This window comes from Protomyctophum parallelum (genome assembly GCF_964188405.1).
Source record: "Protomyctophum parallelum genome assembly, chromosome: 11".
Taxonomy (NCBI): domain Eukaryota; kingdom Metazoa; phylum Chordata; class Actinopteri; order Myctophiformes; family Myctophidae; genus Protomyctophum; species Protomyctophum parallelum.
The window spans coordinates 19311365-19331758 of NC_139707.1; the positions used below are offsets into that span (position 1 = coordinate 19311365).

The 20394-nt window shown below is 41.9% G+C and overlaps 3 protein-coding genes across 6 annotated transcripts; 1 reads left to right on the forward strand and 2 right to left on the reverse strand.

Moving 5' to 3' along the window:
• Positions 1-118: 118 nt before the first annotated feature.
• On the reverse strand, positions 119-4227 carry scrn3 (secernin 3). 4 transcript variants are annotated; one of them, XM_083776200.1, is made up of 9 exons: positions 4115-4227; positions 3884-3983; positions 3218-3287; positions 2652-2833; positions 1922-2121; positions 1184-1396; positions 916-1078; positions 647-827; positions 119-405 (listed from the first exon to the last, which is right to left on the reverse strand). In XM_083776200.1, exons 2-9 carry the CDS (start codon positions 3967-3969, stop codon positions 244-246), a joined length of 1257 nt encoding a protein of 418 aa, XP_083632326.1. In that variant the 5' UTR covers positions 3970-3983; positions 4115-4227; the 3' UTR covers positions 119-243. The 4 variants fall into 4 exon arrangements, with proteins under 4 accessions (XP_083632326.1, XP_083632324.1, XP_083632327.1 ...); XM_083776198.1 differs by having other exon boundaries at positions 4182-4221; XM_083776201.1 differs by having other exon boundaries at positions 634-827; positions 4182-4221.
• A 90-nt stretch (positions 4228-4317) lies between these two features.
• cirsr (corepressor of RBPJ and splicing regulator) lies at positions 4318-15998 on the forward strand. Its single transcript, XM_083776178.1, has 10 exons — positions 4318-4491; positions 7429-7523; positions 7814-7887; positions 8048-8061; positions 9045-9097; positions 9188-9236; positions 9461-9581; positions 10511-10617; positions 10909-10994; positions 14585-15998. Exons 1-10 carry the CDS (start codon positions 4420-4422, stop codon positions 15459-15461), a joined length of 1548 nt encoding a protein of 515 aa, XP_083632304.1. The 5' UTR covers positions 4318-4419; the 3' UTR covers positions 15462-15998.
• A 1560-nt stretch (positions 15999-17558) lies between these two features.
• On the reverse strand, positions 17559-20035 carry sp9 (sp9 transcription factor). Its single transcript, XM_083776298.1, has 2 exons — positions 19917-20035; positions 17559-19344 (listed from the first exon to the last, which is right to left on the reverse strand). The coding sequence occupies exons 1-2, from the start codon at positions 19935-19937 to the stop codon at positions 18049-18051; spliced, it is 1317 nt and encodes a 438-aa protein (XP_083632424.1). The 5' UTR covers positions 19938-20035; the 3' UTR covers positions 17559-18048.
• Positions 20036-20394: the final 359 nt, after the last annotated feature.

The window sequence follows — 20394 nt, forward strand, 5'->3', positions numbered from 1 at the left end:
GCATGCAAAGAAATCCCAAAGCGTTTAATTGTGAGAATAGATGATCTTCAAGCTCACAATGTGTCTCGATGCAACATGTTGTGAGCGGCATGTGAACAGCTATGTTCTTCACTATTAATTAGGACTCAAGTGATTAAGTGTATTTTTGTAAGTTTGACTTCCAGGAAGATATTACATTTCTCTTGAGTCTTGGGCTGAAAAGGTTTGGGAACCCCTGAGATTGGTTATACAGTAGACCCATTCTCAACTTGTGCTATACGCCGTCATCTCCTCCTGAACAGAATTTGTGAACAGATTCACCACCAATGTAGAGTCCTGAACACCATTTGATAGAATGTTCTCCATCTCAGCCATCTTGTTTTTTTCCAGCTGCCTCAGATTTTCTGTAATCTTCTTTCCTCTTTCCTGAGGGAAATAAAGCAGGTAGAAAATCTTCAGGCGGAAAATAGTAAAGAGAGAAACTAAAACTGGTGTAACGACAAAACTGAATTCTAAGCTATAAATGCATTTTAACCCCAGGCATATTAAAGTCTGAAGGCATAAGTCACTTCCAAATGTGGCTCTTTTGTGGCGAAGGGAGACGGTAGACTCAAGGGAAAAAAAGATGACCAAGTTTACTAGGGTTTACTAAACTTGTGGTCTTAACCTTTGTGGTTTCAATGATGGCAGCCACCACTTCGTGTTTGATGAACAACGGATGTTTGCGATCAGGCTTGCTCTGGAATCGGGGTTTCTTCTTCACAGGATCATCAAGACCATAGCTGGGAGAGCATGTCAGCTTCAACTGTTTAATTCCATTCACAAAGATGAAAGGTTTGAAAACGGACCTGTCACAGAAAAGGATCATCCAGTGAATTAAGTTTATAACAAAATGTGTTACTTCTAATGCAAAAGGTTTTGCTGTACTAACTGTACCTTTCAGGGTCAGGAGTTGCAGTGAAGTAGTGGACCCCTGGCAATGCCGGATCCTTGGGTATCATTGACGCCATACTTCCTGTTGTCATAAACGACCCCTCCATGTTGATACCGCTTTCTTTATCTCTTAGGATATCCATCATAGTGGCAGCAGTGATGTGGCCTTCAGTAAATATTATAAAAGTATTTGGTGGCTTAAGAATCATGAACAATCTCTTAATCAAATATTAACATTATTATTATTACAATGAATTGCATTGTGACTGACCATTGCTTTTTTCCAACAAGTTCTTTCCCTCACAGTATCGGCTGCCAGAGGCCTCAATTCTGGCTGTAGTCAAGAAGCTATAGACTTGAGCAAAGCTGAACTGTGTCTTTCCATCCCACCAGCCTTGGCTCCTGGCATATTCCCTCATTCCTGGATGTTCCTTGTCTATCTTGGTTGTTATGCCATATTGATTAGAGATGTTACGGTATCCATCTAGCAGGGTAAAAAAATTACGTAAGAGATTAAGACTACTACTATACATTCAATAATACCATTTGAATCAGTGATTCCCAACTTTTTAAAGCACAGGCATTTTTACAAATGAGCCAATAGAGCCTGCCTGCTTTCACGCCTTACCACTCGTAACTAGGTTGTAGGAAAATCCAACCACCCCAAATGTATGTATATATTATTTACCTTATTTATCCTCTGTTATTTAACTCAGTGTACAAATGGAATGGATCCATTTGGTTGCTAACTATCAATCACTTGATAGCTGGTGAACCCCCTCAAGGACCCCTGGGAGTCCTGAAACCCCAAGTTGAGAAACAGTGCTTTTAGATGACATTTCAGTTGCTTGGTGTGATAGAGGATTTCCCATGACTGCAGGGTCGTATGGTTGATCCTAATGACGAACCGTATCCATGGCCTTAACTTTGGAATTTTGCAGGGCATGTGATGAGCATGCTTTATGATCTCAGTCATGTATGCTGTGTTGAAGATGTTGCATGTGATTACCTTCCACTTTCTCTGCCGCCCAGTATTTCCCAGATGTTTCCAGCAGCCATGCCTCCTTCCTGTCTGAGATAAGGAAGCTGTTATGGTAGGTGAAGCCACTATCATCCTCCATGCAAGATCCTCCCTGGCCATATTTTTCCAGCAGCACTGTAATGACATCGACAGCTCTCTCAGCAGTGTCCGCCCTCTCAAGTCCAAGTCTAGAAAGATTAAGAGATACAGATTCATGCTTTGGCTTTTTGTGATCTTTTCTCACAGTGAATTCTGTTTATAATGTAATGTTTAACTCAAACATAGTTTAATAGGAAATGTCACTTAATTAACACCTTGAGGGCCCAGGCCTATTTAATCCATTAATAAAATGTGCCCATCGTCAACAAGTGCCTCTAGGCTGTAGAGCGATGTGATGTTTTCATAGCACTAATTTGACGGAGATTATCAATCTCCGTCTCGGGCACATGACCGTGCACTTGAACTTGACTGTGATTTACATCATGGTGTTAATATTTGCACGACTATGCATTTACAATTTTATTAAGCAATAATAAGGCCAACTTGATAATACTTGATACATGATACATTGCATGGTAATGTTTAAAGACAAATTTAAACTTTGTACAACTGTGTTGCTCGCTGAAAGGAAATCAATTATTACAAAAACGAATGAATAAAAACCGCAAGCAACCTGGTTGTACTAAAAGCATATATTATCCATCTGGAGAGCAATTACCTGACCAGGTCCATGCCAAGAAGAGCCTCCTCATCGTCTGCACTCTCTTTGCCCCAAACTGCTTCATTTCCAATACAAACCTGGTGCTCATTTGCCCCCATTTCTGCCCCCCATAGCCAAGCAGGTCTGCTCAACACAACAGCATACGTGTGGGTGGCCTGTTCAATCTCTATGTACGTGCACTTTGAAGAAGAACAAAAGGATATCAATGGATATTATTAAACCTGCAATCCAGAACTTATTTTGATTTGATACAATATAACTAGAACATCTGCAGTAGTTGGAGCCCAGGTGGTCTCCCTGCAGATCTACAAGTACAAGGACATCTCTACAAGTACAAGCTCATATTGCGAGACGAAGTGATGTGCTATGAGCTTGTATATCTGCTATTTTTTAATAGCCAACCAATGTGCTATATTTAGCCAAATCTAAAATGACATAGATGCTTTCCCGGTTATAACGTGTTAAAGTGAGACCAGGTTACATACGTTGCCGCTTTGAATTATGACTTCAGCAATGTTCACAGTTATATGCAAGCAAGTCAGGATTTGCTTTCCTATACCTACCTCAACCTTCTCTCCGGCTTCATAGTCTCTGGCAGGAAAGTAAACCACCTCCTGAACTTCATCAGAAGGCCTGTCAAAGACAGACAGACATTTTAGTTCACGATTAATTGTCATACAAATTATTTTGCGATTAACGACATCATTGTGTTTTTTTATATTGAATGTCAGTCAATAAAAAATAAAAATCTGTTTGCATTTTAGGCTTTGTAAACAAAACCTCACAGAGCAGATATAGCAGAGCAAATAATAACTATGTCTATGGCCAAAACAGCCCATAGGCCTACTGTACTAATTTTATACTTTCAGAAAAAGACAATTGTGAAAAAAGCAGATGTACAAGCTCACAATATGCATCACATCACGGCACTTTGTGAGTGTATAGATCTGCTATTTTCTAAAGATTTTGTAAATGTATATGATATTTTTTGAAGATGAATTTATATGATATACGAAACGACTCAAACGAGATCATCACAAAAAATATTGTGATTATCTTAAATAATAATTAGGCAATTATGAAGTATAATAAATAACTGCTGTCAGCCTGTCACAATTATTTAATATTTGTCTGATTGATTGATTACACTTGTTTACAACAGGGTCCACATTGTTCAATTCATCAAAACAATGTCAATGTCAGGCTTCATAATCGCCTGACAGTTATACCTGTCAGAGTTCTTTCCAAACACAATATGTTGTCCTTCGGTGGATGGAGGCAGGGCCACGAAAGTGTCACAAGAGGACGGGTACATCGTGGCAGGTATAACTATGAGAATAAAAGGAAAGAACGACCCGGTTATGTTATTCTACACAAAACATAGCCTACTATTAATCCATCCATTTAAATTGTAACTCTTGTCTTAAGTGTACCTTTAATTTTGCTTTAACGACACTTACGTTTGCGGATTATTTGGTTATTTCACAGTTAAATTACTATGATCGTCGTGAGAGATATTCTTCTTACCAATGTGCTCACAGTCACTTTCTATTTCCCATTCCACAGACCAGACTCCCAACTTCACAAGCCTCACGTGACTGCTTGATCCGGAATTAAGAAGTCACGTGACACATTTGTTTACGCAGTCGTCGTGCGTCACTCTCTGCGTCAGCACTGGCCAGCGGGTAGCAGCAACTAGCAAGTTAGCTACTAAATCATTTGCATCAAGGTTTCAGTAAGCTATTAGCTAAGTTATAATTCAAACATGGGGAAGTCGTTTGCTAATTTCATGTGCAAGAAAGATTTCCATCCTGCGTCGAAGTCAAACATAAAAAAGGTGAGTGTTGTTCAATGTTTACAGACTAGCCCTCTAGACTATGCTAATTGTATGCTAACCTACGTTACCATGGCTTTAGCGTAGCCCCATATGGATCTACAGATTTTGGCTAAGCTAATGCTACAGTGATTACAGATCAACACTAAATAGTAAATACCCCACTTCAAATGGCTGAAATATATAGGCTATTAATAGACAATATACGAATGACATAACTGAACATATAAATAACAGGTCAGTTATTCTCACTAGCTCAGGTCCAGGCGTAGCCCTCCAAGCAGAACCCAAATGCTACTGAAGTTTCTGACATTTTGACGACCCAGATAGCATTGGGTCCTGTTGCACTACTACCATGCCACCTGGTACACAGCCATTCTTAAACATAAACAACATGTTTAGTGCCTCTCCGCGCTCGGTGACGACATATTTCAGTGTGAGGCTTTCTGAATATGTAAAGTATAAGTACCCATACATCCCGCTGCGAATATCTCCTGTGGCGCGGAAGCCGTTAAGTATTTTTAATATATGTTTGCCCGATTTGGAAGCTTGGATTCTTCTCTTCCTTCCTTGTTTATTGACACCTCATTGTACCGCCTATCTGGCTAGCTAGTGGCGCTATAGCTATGACACAGCAGATCAGAGGCAGGGACATAGCCGCACAAGCCAACCGCACACCGGGAGGCGGTACAATAAACGGTAAACAAACAAGAAGAAATAAAGCGACCAAATCGGTCAAACAAAGATTAAAAATACTTAACGGCTTCCGCGCCACAGGAGATATTCGCAGCGGGATGTATAGGTACTTAAAGTTACCGAATTCAGAATAACAAAGGCAAAGAAATGCCGTCACATGGCGCAGCTTCTATTTTAGAGAGAATGATTACTTCCGCGTTCTGGAATTTCCATACGAAAATATAGTTCTGACCAGGGACCCAACATAAAACTCATAAAAATTTCAGAAAAGCTTTATGTAGGTTCCCGAGAGGGGCTAGTCCAGGCGTAGCCCTAGTCCAGGCGTAGCCCCTCTCGGAACCCTACCCGTGGGTCTCAAAAATGTCAGAAACTTCAGTAGCATTGGGTTCTGACTTGTAGGGCTTGTCCAGGCGTTAGCGCCATGTACCAAAGAACAAGATTCCTGTAGTGTACATGATCTCCTCACTGGTCAACAAAAACACCTTGACTAACCATGGTCCATAAAATGAAATACGGAGAGGTCCCAACAATTTTAAGAACATGTTTCAGACAGGTAAACGAGGAGGACACAACCATTTCACCAGAGCCAGTATTGCAGATGTCGTGATCCCTGCTTTTAAAAGTAAAGTGTGCAAGGCTCATAGGAGCCACACAGTGGAACAGCCTGGAAACCAGTGTTAAACTGACATCCAATTTGAGGACATTTAAACAGAAGACTAAACAATGGCTACTGGAAAAGGTTCCCCTATAAAGGGTCAAGAGGGATGGATAGGGACGTACTTGTGTTGTGTATCTTGTAATGTATAAGTACTGTTATGTCAGTGTTTGTGATGTATTGTTACGTTCAGTGTGAGAGGACCTCAGTGGAAATAAGTCTTCGTACTTTACTGTGAAATCCTGATTATAATGTTGTATTATGATTGCTTTTCTAAATAAATCAAATCAAAAAAAGACCCTAGCAGGTGCAATTGTGCATACATTCCTTCGACTGCATTCACCTCATGGTACCACAGCACCTCAAAGGCCCTTCAAACAAGGCTCCAGACATCCAAATAAACTGGTCAGGCTACTACTTGGCCTTACTCCCTGAACCCACCTCACCCATGCCCATTTTGATAGACTGGAGCCTGGAATGGCTTAGGGTTGACGACAGAGTACAGCAACTTACAATGGCGATTATGGGCCTGGTCTACAAGATTCGCTACACCAAGAAAATAACCATGTACCTGTCAAAATACTCAACAACGCCAGAGGGACAAGTGCAACCCAGATTCTGCTCAAAGAAGGGATTAAATTAATTTCGCTCCCATGCCACTAAAATGTGTAACACCCTACCAACAGCCATTAAGAAATGTGTAACCCTAGACTCTTTCAAAACCGCACTCAAAGAGTACCTACGGACGGCTGCAATTCGTAAAAATCAGTCAAAGTCCCCCCCTCCCCCGTGTTTTCCCCCATCCTGCATGTTTTTCCCCTTCTTGATGTAAGTATGTCCATTTTAATTCAAAGGAGCTTTATTGGCATGAGAAAGCATACATTTACATTGTCAAAGCTGGTGTCATTTCAGCACGGACAGCTGCAGTTGGGCGGCTAGCGCAGTGTGACTGACCTGGGGTTACTTTGCACTGTTGGAGTAGTGCAGGAGTTCAGTACAGTACCTATACCATTAACAGTATACTGCAGTTGCACCACTCAGTTCACACAGGTGTGATGTTACTTTCTTTAACTGTATATGAAGATTTCCTTTTTTCATAGAAGTGTATTAAATGTCTAAATGTTTTGATAATTGAAAATGGTGAACCCTGATGTAAACAAGTATTATTGCTTTTTCTAGTTTCATGCTCGTAGCAGTTTTTTGTATTGACCTGTGCCTTTGCTTGAACTATAGTACTGTACTGTACTGTACTGTACTGTACTGTACTGTACTGTACTGTACAATCATCGTGACTCTTCGGGCATTTGTTTTCATACAGCAGTCTCTCGACTTAAACTCGCTACTCAACAAAACAAAGATGGTTTTAAGGTGTTGGAAGCCTACTGTATGTTGTAACACTCTCACCACCACACCTTTCGTCTAAAATACACTTTTTGGCCAGAAAATTAAATATTCCTCTGGCTGGGAAAATGTTTTAGTTACTCCAGTGTGCGACCTACAGATCTGCTCAATGGAAATGTTCTATCATTATTGTTATTATTACTTCGCTAAGTAAGAAATTACTGAGATTATGAATTTTTATTTTACAGGTATGGATAGCAGAACAAAAATTGACCTTCGAGAAGAAGAAGCAAGAAGATCTAATGCAGGCTTATATGAAAGAACAGGATACCTACAACAACAGGTGAGGTTACAGTTGCTTGCTTCTGTATGAACTACATTTATTTATTAAATAACGGCCTCCTTCTTAAATTGACAATTTATTTTTGTACATATGCATGTCCAGAACATGACTAATATAAACAAGGTTTTATGAAACTGCAGCATTAGAGATGAGCGTGGTGATAATTTCACATGATCACTGCTTTTCTGCTAAGGAGTCAGATAATTATACATACTTAGCTGCTTAAAAAGCTTCTTTTATTATCTACCTTTGTACTGACATTGATCGATATAATTTGCTCTCTACCATAGAGTGTTGATGGGGGATGATCGTGTTAAAAATGGCCTCAATTTCATGTATGAAGCTCCCCCTGGAGTCTCCAAAGGTAACTCACTAGTATTCACTATCGCCATAGGCTGATGGTTTATTGAATGATTATTATCCTCCTATTATGTTCAACATGATTGTTTTGGAAAGCACTTACCGGTATCACTTTATTTGAAATCTTCTCTCTTTTCTCTTTCATATTTGTCTCCTTTCTGAAGAGGAAATAAAGGAGGTAAAGAACATTACCATGCCAACTAACGCATATATACAAATATAACTGTTTTTTACCCAATTTTAAAGGATCATACCATCATTACATGTCATTGACTTGACGTTTACATGTATTGCGAATTTGTGACAATCCGACTATTGGCCTTATTGAATATTCTAAAATAAACTACTCTAGGACAACACATCGGAAACAATGCAAGTTGAAATTGCATGCCAAGTTTGAAGTTGCTGTCTGAGTTATGCACAGGACAGACAGAGATTTTGATGAATTTATAGATAAAAGATAGATATGACAATATTTAGATCAAGTTGTTTAGATGAGCCGCCGGCGGTAAGAGCAGGATTGTGGGACTCTTTTTTTTTCCACCGCCACGCGTCTGCTGCGGCACAATCCCCGCTGATCCAATTGAGAAAGCCTGCGTCACTCACTCCCCGTCTGAAACGGCCTTAAAATACAATATTACTATTCTGATTCTAATCTAATCTGATTATGAATGGATTATATTATGATTATATCCGGCATAGTTTTGCCTTTGTTTACATTTTCTCCATATTTATTTAAAATATTACCAAATCTATCTGAATTTTTGAGTCAGTGTTGCCTGTGAACTTTATTGTATAGCTAAGAACTAAGATCTCATAGACATAAATCAATATTTTCTCCAGGGACTGTTCAGATAGACTTTAAACACGTTAAATCAATGATAATATAACTTTGACAACATATAAAGGTGCCATAATGTTCACTATATCTCAAGCAAGTTTCAAGTCTCTGCAAGTACATTTTCATACTGTGCTAAAACTTCATCAAAAGATTAAGCCAGGTCTTCTGAGTATACTGTGTCGTATACTGTGTGTCGATGTAGTTAATGGGGTTAAACATGACACAAAATTGGTATGGTCCTTTTTAAGTAGTTTGTTAAGTAAAACAGGTAGTTGACATCATATTATTGTATATCCTCATGCTGTTTTCCTCTTCCTCAGGAGGGGGAGTCGGAGTGCAAGTTTGAGTGGCAAAAGGTGGCTCCTCGAGAGAAGTAAACATGATATTTACACACACATCTTTACCATTGGAATGTGTAGGTCTTCAGCATTAAGACCTATTTTCATTTATTTTTTCCACATAGGTATGCAAAGGATGACATGACTATTCGAGATCAGCCATTTGGGATCCAGGTGGGTGTTTAAGTCATAGTGGGACTTTTGCATTCATATTTTGAAATGGACCCTTTTGATCCTGAAACTTATCACATTTTGACAGTTATATTCATTTGTTTTCCAATTTGAGTAAATGTCCCTATAAGCTTCAAATATGTATCTTGACATCCAGCATTTGCTTGTGCCTTTTCACAGATTGTTGTAATATAGACATTTATGTCTACTGACCTTTTAATTCTCAGGTGCGCAACGTCAGATGCATCAAATGTCATAAATGGGGCCATGTGAACACTGATAGAGAGTGTCCTCTCTTTGGCTTGTCTGGTATCAATGCCAGCTCTGTGACTCCAGAGGAAGCACCAGGTAACCTACATTTTAACCCGTATAAACAATATCATTGAAACACAATTTTACTTGCTGTTCCTTTTGGCTCTAAGTGGTCAAAGTGGACCAAACCAGTAAATGGTCACGCCCCCCTCGCTTAGCCAACTTTGCCCTGTTCGAGTTGCGACCCGATATGGACAGAATAGTAAATCATGTTCTGGCGAGAGCGTTTGCCCCGACTGCCACTCAAAGTGGCTACTTGCCAATCACTGCGCATCCGTACTCCAACGTGAAGGGGATTCCATGCTCGCAAGCCCGAAACTATGACTCAGACATATTGGTCGGATCGGTGGTGCGACGTAGGTGGCCCTCACACCGCAGCGGCCCGAACTCTAGATGTGAGGGCTGCCTGACCCTTTCAATTATAATTGCGTTTCACTGATGTTGATTGTCGATTAAAAATGATAAAAATATTTATTTCAAGAAAATATAATCTTTTGTAATTTAAACAGGAATTTACTCAAATTGTGTTTGACTGGGATATGTATGTTTCCAGCATGAGCCGTCCGTTAGTGCTGCAGTATGAGACATAGAACAGCACTCCTCTGGTGTTTCGGCTGGGTTCATAGTCTCATGCTGAATCTCACTCCTGCAATCACGGAGTTGAGTACTAAAGTAACGTGCTTACTCTGGAAGAGTCCAGTGCAGCAGTGTTGATGGTGGAGTGCGGTAATGGTGCCCCTCCTGTGACCGGAGAAAAATGCAATTATTGTATATTCTGATTCTCTGTAAGTGACGCTTTGGTAAAGAATGATATTGTATTATTTGCTCAGCCGGAAGTGGAGTGAGTTGATTTGGTGTCGCATTCTGTTAACAAATAGCCACCTTTTGAAATTTCCGCTGTGGAGGTAGTGGGTTGGCATGGGCTGACATCAATGGGACTCTGAGGCTGTGATTTGTGCTAACAGGTCCGTCGATGCACCCCTCGGAGTTAATGGCGGAGATGCGAAACAGTGGGTTTGCCCTGAAAAAATGTGTCCTTGGAAGAAATTCTACTGTTTTTGATCCATCACAGGTAATTGTCAATCTCACCCTCCCCATCTTTACACACACAGGTCTAGAGTCTAGACATAAGAGTGTATCTGTTTTTCTACATGTGATTGCTATAAAGTGGCCAATTATTTACATTAAGCACTGTTATTCCATTATAGTCTAGATTAGTCATGTGTTAAAGATTTGATAAAATGTTCAAACCAATTTGTGTTTGCGTAGGTATAGTGGGATATAATTTTGCATCACACTCCACAAAATAATTACCTTGCTATTGCTTTCTTTGTTTAAAAAAAGATGTATGTGTCTCTGGTAGGAATATGTAGCTAGTGATGAAGAACTGGATCCTGAAGTGGAATTTTTGAAGTCGCTAACTACCAAACAAAAACAGAAACTCCTCAGGTAGGTCCAAAATGAATGCTGTAGTAATGCTTAAGGCACTGTTAATAATTGGAAATAATAATAATTTAGTTCAGAGATCATGTAGGCTTTTATATATATATTTTTGCTTTCTTTATGAGCGGTGCCTCCACTCCATTGCACATCTATAGAGCACCGAAGTCTGACATCACTTTCAGTAGAGGGCGCCAATACACAGGTTCATGTATTTTTTTTATTTGCAGTGAAATCTCCATAGGGCGATTTTAGGTTGCTTCATATAAGAACTGTGTTTGAAAAATAAACCGACCACCCCGGCCTTTCTGTCAGGGAAGTGGCTGTGCGTCGTTAATGATGTCCATTCATATTTGATACAGCCAGTTTCTGGAGAAAATGGAATTAATGTGGCCGCAAAAGCCTTGAAACTACAGATGCTGCTAATATACGTCACGCCCAGCTGTCAACTAGGGCTGTCAGTTCACCTCTATAATCCAATTCGAATTTCATTGCTTCATTATTTGTAATTTTCGAAAATATTCGAATATTTACATTGTTTATTTTAGCTCATATTTAGCCTATAATAATACACAGAATATAATACGATGCACGTTCTGTCCACTAGAGGGCCCCCCCTTCCAAACGAGAAAGCAGTACTTTCAGCACATGTAATAATGGTTTTCACGGCACAAAATAGCGTTTAAACTGTTTTATTGAGCACAGTGCACTCAGCACAGTGCACTCAGCACGGTAAGATTGTTGTCTGTCTATAGTGCAAATGCATTTTACAGTGAACGTGAAACGTAAACGACAGGCCAAGCGCGAGACCCACCGAATGCTTGTGTTTCCACGGACATTATGTCATGTCATTGCGGTCATACTGTCGTGATATCGCCGTGCTTAATGTGGTCCGTGACCGTGGCCCTGACAGGCGCTATGTCTGTCTGCCCTGCACGTGTCCCCGTCCCCCTGTACGTTGGGACCAGTGGACTAGTCCGCTCTGACAAGGCGTAGTTATGCATATCATGTCAATACTCTCGTCTCGGACGGGCGTCCCGCGTCCCTGGTTGTGGCTTGCGAGCAGCCCACCAGGGGGGCTTTAGCTCACTCTAAGCGCCGCCGCTCCTCCGGACATTTCGGAACTTTTCGGGGGTACCGCCTGGGTTCTGCGCGACGGGCTTGACCATGCGGAGTAGCCCTCGTCGCCCCGCTCAGGACCCACGGAACCGCGGGCTTGTCAGCGGCGGTACCGCGAGGCCACGGGGCATAGAACGCACGAAAATCTAGCCTCCGAAAATATGTTCGAGACATTTCGACGTTTTTGACCGCGTGCTCAGCCTTTGCAATCGGGGCCCTTGTCACCTTCGTGTAGCTGGCTAGTCTCCGCTCATTTATCACCGGGCCACTAAGCCGTCTCTATTACGGTCGCGAGGCCACGGGGTCCGGAACCCGGCCCACATTCGCTCGAGACGTGAACGTGCACGTTTTCACATGCAGTGGAAGCGGCCGGGGAGATTTCACAGCGGTAGATTCGTTACTCAATACATTTAGTGAGCGGATAAAATAACATAAAACAAAATAAAAATATTAAATAGAATTAATAAATGATAAAAGCTCCATTCGAATGGCAATTTTAGCTTTCGAATATATATATATTTTTTAATATTCGAATTTCTTTCATATTATGAAATTCGTTCTGACAGCCCTACTGTCAACACATTGCGTTCCTGAGATTCCTCGTTGACGTAAGCTCAGCTGGTGGTGACTCGACTCGTACTAACTACGAAGCATTAAATATCAATAAAATAAAAATAAACGTAATTAACATTCAGTTTCTGTTTTGCGACGGGCAGATGCAGCCACCCGCCTACCCGGAAATGTAGTCTCTGGGTTGTTTGACTCATTTCTAACACTTATTTTGTTACTCTTTATATTTGTACATTTCCACCTTCAGTCGATGCTTCATATCCATATGAGTGAAAAGGCTGAGGTGATCGGTTTATTTTTCAAACACAGTTCTTATATGAGGTGATCTAAAATCCCCCTATGGAGATTACAATTCAAATAAAAAGTACACGAACCTGGGGACTCTACTGACAGTGACGTCAGGATTTCGGTGCTCTATGTGTGTCCTTATACGTGTCCGAGCACGGAAAGCTGCAACACGTTAACTATAATTTCTCCACTGTTTCGGACATGGGAAGGCTCGCCGGATATTTCTCATATCTTTTCCAAAAAGACTCAAAGTACATTACAGAGCACAGTACACTACAATACAGTATTGAGCACAGTACAGACTAAACATGGGATACAAGGACAGCAAGGCAAACATTTGAATTGTGTTGTCTGGATTTTGTACACATTGTAGCGAAATGTGACACATTTCCCAACTCTCGACGAGAGCATTGACTTACTGACTGGCAGCTACAGGGCACTGATTGGTATGGAATGTTTGTCAAATTTTCAGACCAGTTCTTCACAAGGTTTTTGGTTGAATCATTCATCATCCGCTCTTGCCCGATGCAAACGACATCAATGGAGTGCATGGTCAAGTCTGGGAAAATTCAGCCAGGGCAGTAACAATAAATCAAGCGCACTTTTTACACACATAGACGCTTGCACTAGAGGGTAGCACCTGAGAAGGATTGGACCTGGTCCGAAACGGAGCCGATTCTAAATAAACCCAGGCATAATAGATCCGGTCCGAAAGACCTGTAGTGTGCCCGATGCTATATTATGCTTATTTTCACCATGACATGACTGCTCGTAATAGGAGCGTCACCCCTGCCTCTGGTCTCCGACGCAGCGGAGAGAGAAAAAAAGGGTTGCATAAGTGTTTCTTCAGTGAAGATATGCTGGTCTTCTCCGTGTCATAGGAAAGCACTATGTCACACTTTGTGCATTTAGCAGGACACAATCACAAACAAACTGCCCCACACATCTGACTGGCACCTTTTGGGACTTGCTCGCTGTACTCTTTCGTTTTGGAGTTTGCGTTTCACTTCGCTCAAGAGTGTGTGTGTGTGAGAGAGACCACCACCACCTTGATATTCCATTCCAAATTGCCGTCAGCCGTGGCGTGAGATCTTAGAATGTAATTATTACAACGCACGCACATGTCTAAACCTACCGAAACCTATTTTTTAATATATATATATAAATAAAAAAGCTCTGGTCCTCGCGGGTCCTTTCAGGTATTATGCATTTCAGATGCCCTGACCGAGACCCGCAGCTTTGAAATGGAACTGACCCATGCCCCCAAGGGTAAGTCAATATTTTGTGCCCTAACCGGCTCTGTTCTCTGTTCAGACCTTGGGTTCCGGGTGGACCCGTGCTACCCTCTAGCTTGCACACACTGACACTAAGGATTGACGCAGTCACAACAATCCAGGAAAGTCGCATCACTTGTTAGGCATGTTATCTGTGTTGGGACTAAAATGTCATATCGCGACACTGGGAATTATTTGCGTGTACTGCCAATCTTTTGTATTGGCTTACTTGTGTAACTTGTGTACATGTATACTGTATATAATGTATACAGTTTGTGTGAGAAAACATACACTATGACAGAGGGACTGTGCATTGTACATTAAATATAACTTTTCATAATTCCACAGGAAACTTGATCGCCTGGAAAAGAAGAAGGAGAAGAAGAAAAACAAAGGGAAGCACAAGAAAAAGCATGAGAGTAGCAACAGTTCCAGCAGCAGTGATTCTGACTCTGACTCCGAAAGTCACGGCAAATCTAAGAACCAAAAGAGAAAGAAGAAGAGCAAGAGGAACGACTCCCGTCATGATACCGACGCGGGGAGTGGGAACAACCGCTCTCCCCACAGGAGCAGGTCACGGAGCCCTCGCCATGGAGATGGCACGCAGAGAGGGATGGAAAGGGGAAGCGAGGCGGGCCAAACGCACAGCCCCGAGAGGAAGAGCAAGGTGCAGGAAGGTCGTGAAAGGCAGAGGCGTGACAGCACTGACAGACAGAGACACAGCAGCAGGGACAGACAGAGACACAGCAGCAGGGACAGACAGAGGCGCAACAGCCAGGACAGACAGAGACCTGACTGCAGAGACAGACAGCCACGTGACAGCGAGGACAGAAATGACAGCAGAGACAGACAGAGGTGCAACAGCCGGGACAGACAGAGACCTGACTGCAGAGACAGACAGAGACATGACAGCGGGGACAGACGGAGACATGACAGTGGAGACAGACAGAGACATGACAGCAGGGACAGACCGAGACATGACAGCAGGGACAGACAGAGACATGACAGCAGGGACAGACAGAAACCCAGCAGCTCCAAGTCTGGCCCAGAGAGGAGCAAGAGGGTCGACAGAGGCAGGGAGGGTGGAGGTAAAGACGGTCGTCACAGTACAGATGACCAGAGGAACAGGAGCGGTGCAGATGGGAAGGATGGAGTGGTAAATGGGAGGAGCAGGAGCATGGAAAGAGTGAAAGAGAAAGGAGTAGACCAGGAGTTTGGAAAATAGAGAAAAGGATCAACACAGATCAGTGAAAGCACTGTGTCCCGTTTTTTTTAATTACATTATTTTAACACAAAATTTAATGTTTACATTGTTTTTTTGTTTTTTGTTTTGTTAATGATTATAACAAACTGGACCGTCCCTTATTTTTATCCGAGATGGGAGAGATTATATGCGGCAGCGGGACTGGTTTTCTTCCACTAGGTGGCAGTCATGGACTACAAATAACGTCAAATTGGCCACAACGATTTTTATTTGTATTGGCTTGTATAGGTTAATTGATTCCTGCAGAGTGGTTTTTCCCCTTTGTAGTGTTGGAGACTCGTTTTTCGTGTTTATTTGACCACCGGTGGTGTCGTGAATAGATAGAATTTGTTCCTCCGATGCTTTGCCTATAGGCCCCTTATATATTGGAAAATTGTATATCTGAAGGTCCTGGATTCCTGCAGGAATGTATTTTATCCTCGAAAATGAAAGCTTAAATTGATAGCAGCATGTAAAGGTTTTGTGATAACGTGTATTGTACAGAAGTTTAGTAAAAAAAAAGTGCTGACAATCTTTCGTGTGCCTATATGATCTTTTATGTCAAATAATAAATAGGCCTATTTCGTTCCTCGGGTCAATATAGTCTACTCTGATAGCCACAGCAATTCTAAATTGACTTGATGACGGGACAACAGCGTCTCATATGAATTGAGCGCTCCTCTTACATCTGCCTGAAAACATGGATATAATGTTCAAATATCCCAACAACGAGTGGGCATAAAATAATAATAAAACTAGATCTTTGACTTTAGTTACTATATCCATGTCGCAACCATCTCATTAAGTCGTTCATTTAATTTAAGCAATCTTTTTATTGGCCCAAGGGCGACATGAAATAAGTGGCACCATTTATTTCATTTAGAACTTTAAATTAAATCTAAAATCACTGGGGAATTATTTTCCTATTATTATTAGTCCTTATAATTATTAGCCTTATTATTTTTATTTTCAGAATTAAATTGAAAACGAGACTGGTACAGGGCTATTGATATGTTTATGTTGATCGCTGAATGTCTGCAAATTAACATTGAAAATGGGCCTAATATAATTATATTGAAATGCCGCTAGTTCAGATTTTTATATTGATGAAATTCAAAATGTAATAGTTTTCACTGGGTTATATCTGACCGCTTCCCTTCGAGGCAGTCACACAAAAGGAAATGGAAAATAATTCCCCTCTATTGCCTTCTGCTCAATTTAACTTCCTCTTGTAAAAGGAGCGTGTCTGGATGAGATGCATATTCCCAGGCCTGGACCCTGGCTGTAATTATTCCCCGGGCTGGTTTTTCTTTGAGGGTCGGACGCTGCAGTGGGTAAGCACAAAGAAGAAGGCAGAGAGCATCCTTGAACCCTTTCAATACGGGGCCACTGATATTCAAATACACGCAGCGCAGGCACCATTTGACTGCGCTGAGCAAAGGGCATTTTAAATTCAACATTTGCATGTGGCTTTTTGCCCCTTCTTTTCAAAAGTAAAAAAAAAATGTTCCCATAACATCTAGTGGTTTCCAGCCAAAAGAAAGATGACTGGGCCTTATTCTTGGTCTATACCATCGCCGTTTTGTATGCAAATTGAAGCAGTTAATTTGGACAATTAGAATAAATATGCAGAGACCTTTGTCATCAAACCCCCGTGGAAACCGCCAGATAAAGTGAAATTGAACAAAAGATGTCTCGGAGATTAATTAGATATTTGATAAGACACGAATCCCTAATCGCAAATACAAGACACATGGGGCTGTGATGTGCTCCAAGTCATAATTAATACCATTTAACAAGATTTTCATTTGGGCATGAAATGTCTTTTCCGGGGCATTAACCATTGATTTATTCCATAGAGAAAATAGTCAAAGTCAAGGTGCGATTACCTGATATAATTTAGAAAATAAACGCATTCTGAATGTCACCCCATATTTGTCCAAATAGATTTTAATTTCTAGGTGTATTTAGGCCTGAAAATAAATTATTTGGGCAAATGATAAAATGTTCATCACACAATTTCAGCCTCGGATGTTTTAAAATGTTTTTAATTGTGGTAAAATGAAAGGCTTATATACGTGTGGCTTTATACAGGTAAACATTTATATATATATCATTTAGCAAAGAAATAAAATGGTTAACTAAAGTTTAAAAAGCTGTGTACATACATATCCACAAAGTGCGTCGAAAGTAAACTCCCTGATTTCAGGATACCAAACACGAATAAAACAATCATTACATTTACATGAAAGTAACACATTTGTCGTCATATACAAGATGAACTCACATTGTCCAACCAAGTTCAACAGGTTTAGCACATCCTTAGCGCTTAATCGTGCCTTTTCTTTTCAAGTTGTCTAAAAAGAATTGTTCAAGGCCTGTCATTCTTGAATTTATGTCCCATGTTTGTATGGTGTCACGAATCAAAATTCGTTATGTTTGTGGAGAACAATGTTTAAGCTTCGCAAATACCTCCTTGGAAATCATTTTACATTTTCAAATCAGACCCGTTTTCAAAACTGTGCCACTTTTCAATTGCCGGTATAGATTGTTGCATTTCTCACTCTTATTAGGGCTCGTCGTGGGGAGAATGGTCTTTTCTGGGATGCACACCATCTAAAATGAGTTCAGGGGACTCTGACCGTGGGGTCTCCAGGTTACTGGTATCGGTGTCACTGTCGCTCCCCTTTTTGCTTCCTCCACCGCCGGCAGTGTGCGTTTTGATGTGTTTGCTCAAGTGGTCACTCCTCATAAAGCGCTTGTTGCATACCGGGCACGCGAACCTTTTCTCGCCCGTGTGCGTGCGAAGGTGTCTCTGGAGCTCATCGGACCTCGTGAATCGTTTGCCACAGAATAGCCAGTTGCAGACAAAAGGCCGCTCGCCGGTGTGCCACCTCAAATGCGCTTTGAGGTGCGAAGTTTTCCCGTACACTTTGCCACAGCCAGGAATGTGGCAACTATGAAGTCCTTTTCTCCGGAGACTGGCCCCGGCGGGCCCCAGCCGCTCGGCCTCCTGACAGTTCGGACAGTCACACGTCGCCCTGCCCGAATACCTTCTGGACGACCTAGAAGAACTACTTATTCCTGAACTGGCGCCCGAAATCATGGCGTTGGCGGCCGACGCGTCTGTGTACGCGGGGATGACCGTTTTGAAACCCTCCTGCGTTAAAAGGTGCTGACCGGTCGACAGTAGGTGGGACGCGGAGGGACTGATGCCGGTGGAGCTGAACGCCGAGTGTGTCAACGTGGAGAAGTCTGGGTTGTAGCCACTGAGCTGGGAGTGTATGGCCTGCGGCGTCCCGGAGTGCAGGGAGGTCTGGAGGCTGCTCGCCGGGTTCTGCACGTCGAGCCACGACCCGGGATTGGTGTGCACGTCCCACCACGAGGACGCGCCGTTAGTAACGTCGCCAGAAATGGTCGAGTGGAAACCGGACTTGTACCACGACTCGTACGGGTGAGCCATTCCGACTCGTGGGTAAAGTGTATCTGCCGACGTGTGTACTTTTGAGATAAAGGCTGATTGTCCGGACTCTTGAGAGGTAATGCTCGCGGCGTTGGAAAACAGACCGCTGTAGTCTGTAGAAAACGCAGACGAGGTCGGGGAGGTGGACGCCAGGCAGAACGCACTGTTGCTGCTGCTGCCACTAGTTGATGTGAGTCCTGTCGACGCGCGGCTCGTTGACACAGTGAACCCGGGGAGACTGGAGCCCAAGTTACAGCTAGCGGAGGACCGTTTCCAGGGATGAAATCCACCTTTTGAGAAAGCACTGGAATCAGGTAAAGTGGTAAGAGGACTGGTGTTACCAATTTTGTTGCAGGTTGCCGCCAGCATCGCTAAAGGGGTAGTTCCAAAACGTGGCTCTTCCTGAAAGAGGGGGAGAGGAAAAAAAGTTATTGGACTAAAAAGCCAAAGTTCTCTCAGTTAACAACCGAAAGACTGCCAAATAGGCTGATTGTCTTGAGACATTTACATGCATTACAATTAAGTTTAACGTTGGTGCAACGTGTTCTAAAAGTAGCGTATTTTGTTCCAAACTACTCTGCTTTATCTTTCGAGTGCTCATTTTGGCAAGTGCACATCAGTGGTATATAACATATTATGTAGCATATATCTGTATCTTACAATAGAACAATAAGGCAATGGTGTTGCTGCGTTCTGTTATGAAATGTCAGTAGTTCTAGTCCATGAGTAAAGGGATATCCAGAAACACTATAATTCTGCCTCGAAAGTTTGCATGTGTAAAATAAACTCACATTTTCTAAGGGGAACCGTTTAGAATGGTGATATCATTTATAATTAATATCCCACGGTATAGATTTAAAAAAACAATGCAACTAAAATGTATAGGCTTGGGTACTTTTACTGGATAGACTAAATCGCGGGGGAATAACAACTTTACGCGTAACTTTTACGCACGAATACAAAATCACACTTACCCCAAGTATAGACGTAGCCATATCCAGGGTCTGTGCTATGATGAAATTGTTCGCAATTGCAATAGTGTAGGTTTCCAAGTTGATTCAGACACTGCTTTTCTCAAGCCACGCAATTCTTCTCTTGGCTCTTGGCTCCCACACTAGCTAGTTGTAGAGAGCGTGTTCTTTGAAGTACAGCTGGCACGGACGTGCAGCCAATCTAACAGCGGCATTCCAAGCTGGGCGATGAAGTCAACCAATGAGAGGTTCGACCATGGACACAGACGCCAAACGTCTCACGTCAATCATCTGTTGTTGTGTGGCTCTGCTCTCACTGTCAAGCATGATACGATTTGGTTTTTAAAAATACATTTGATTTAATGTATTCTCACACGAAGGCGCAATGTCTTATTTCATAGAGATGAGTTCAAAACACCACTGTTCCAGAAGGTAAGCTAATTAACTTTTGAAGATGTTTTGGGGGATTGTGGCATGTGTT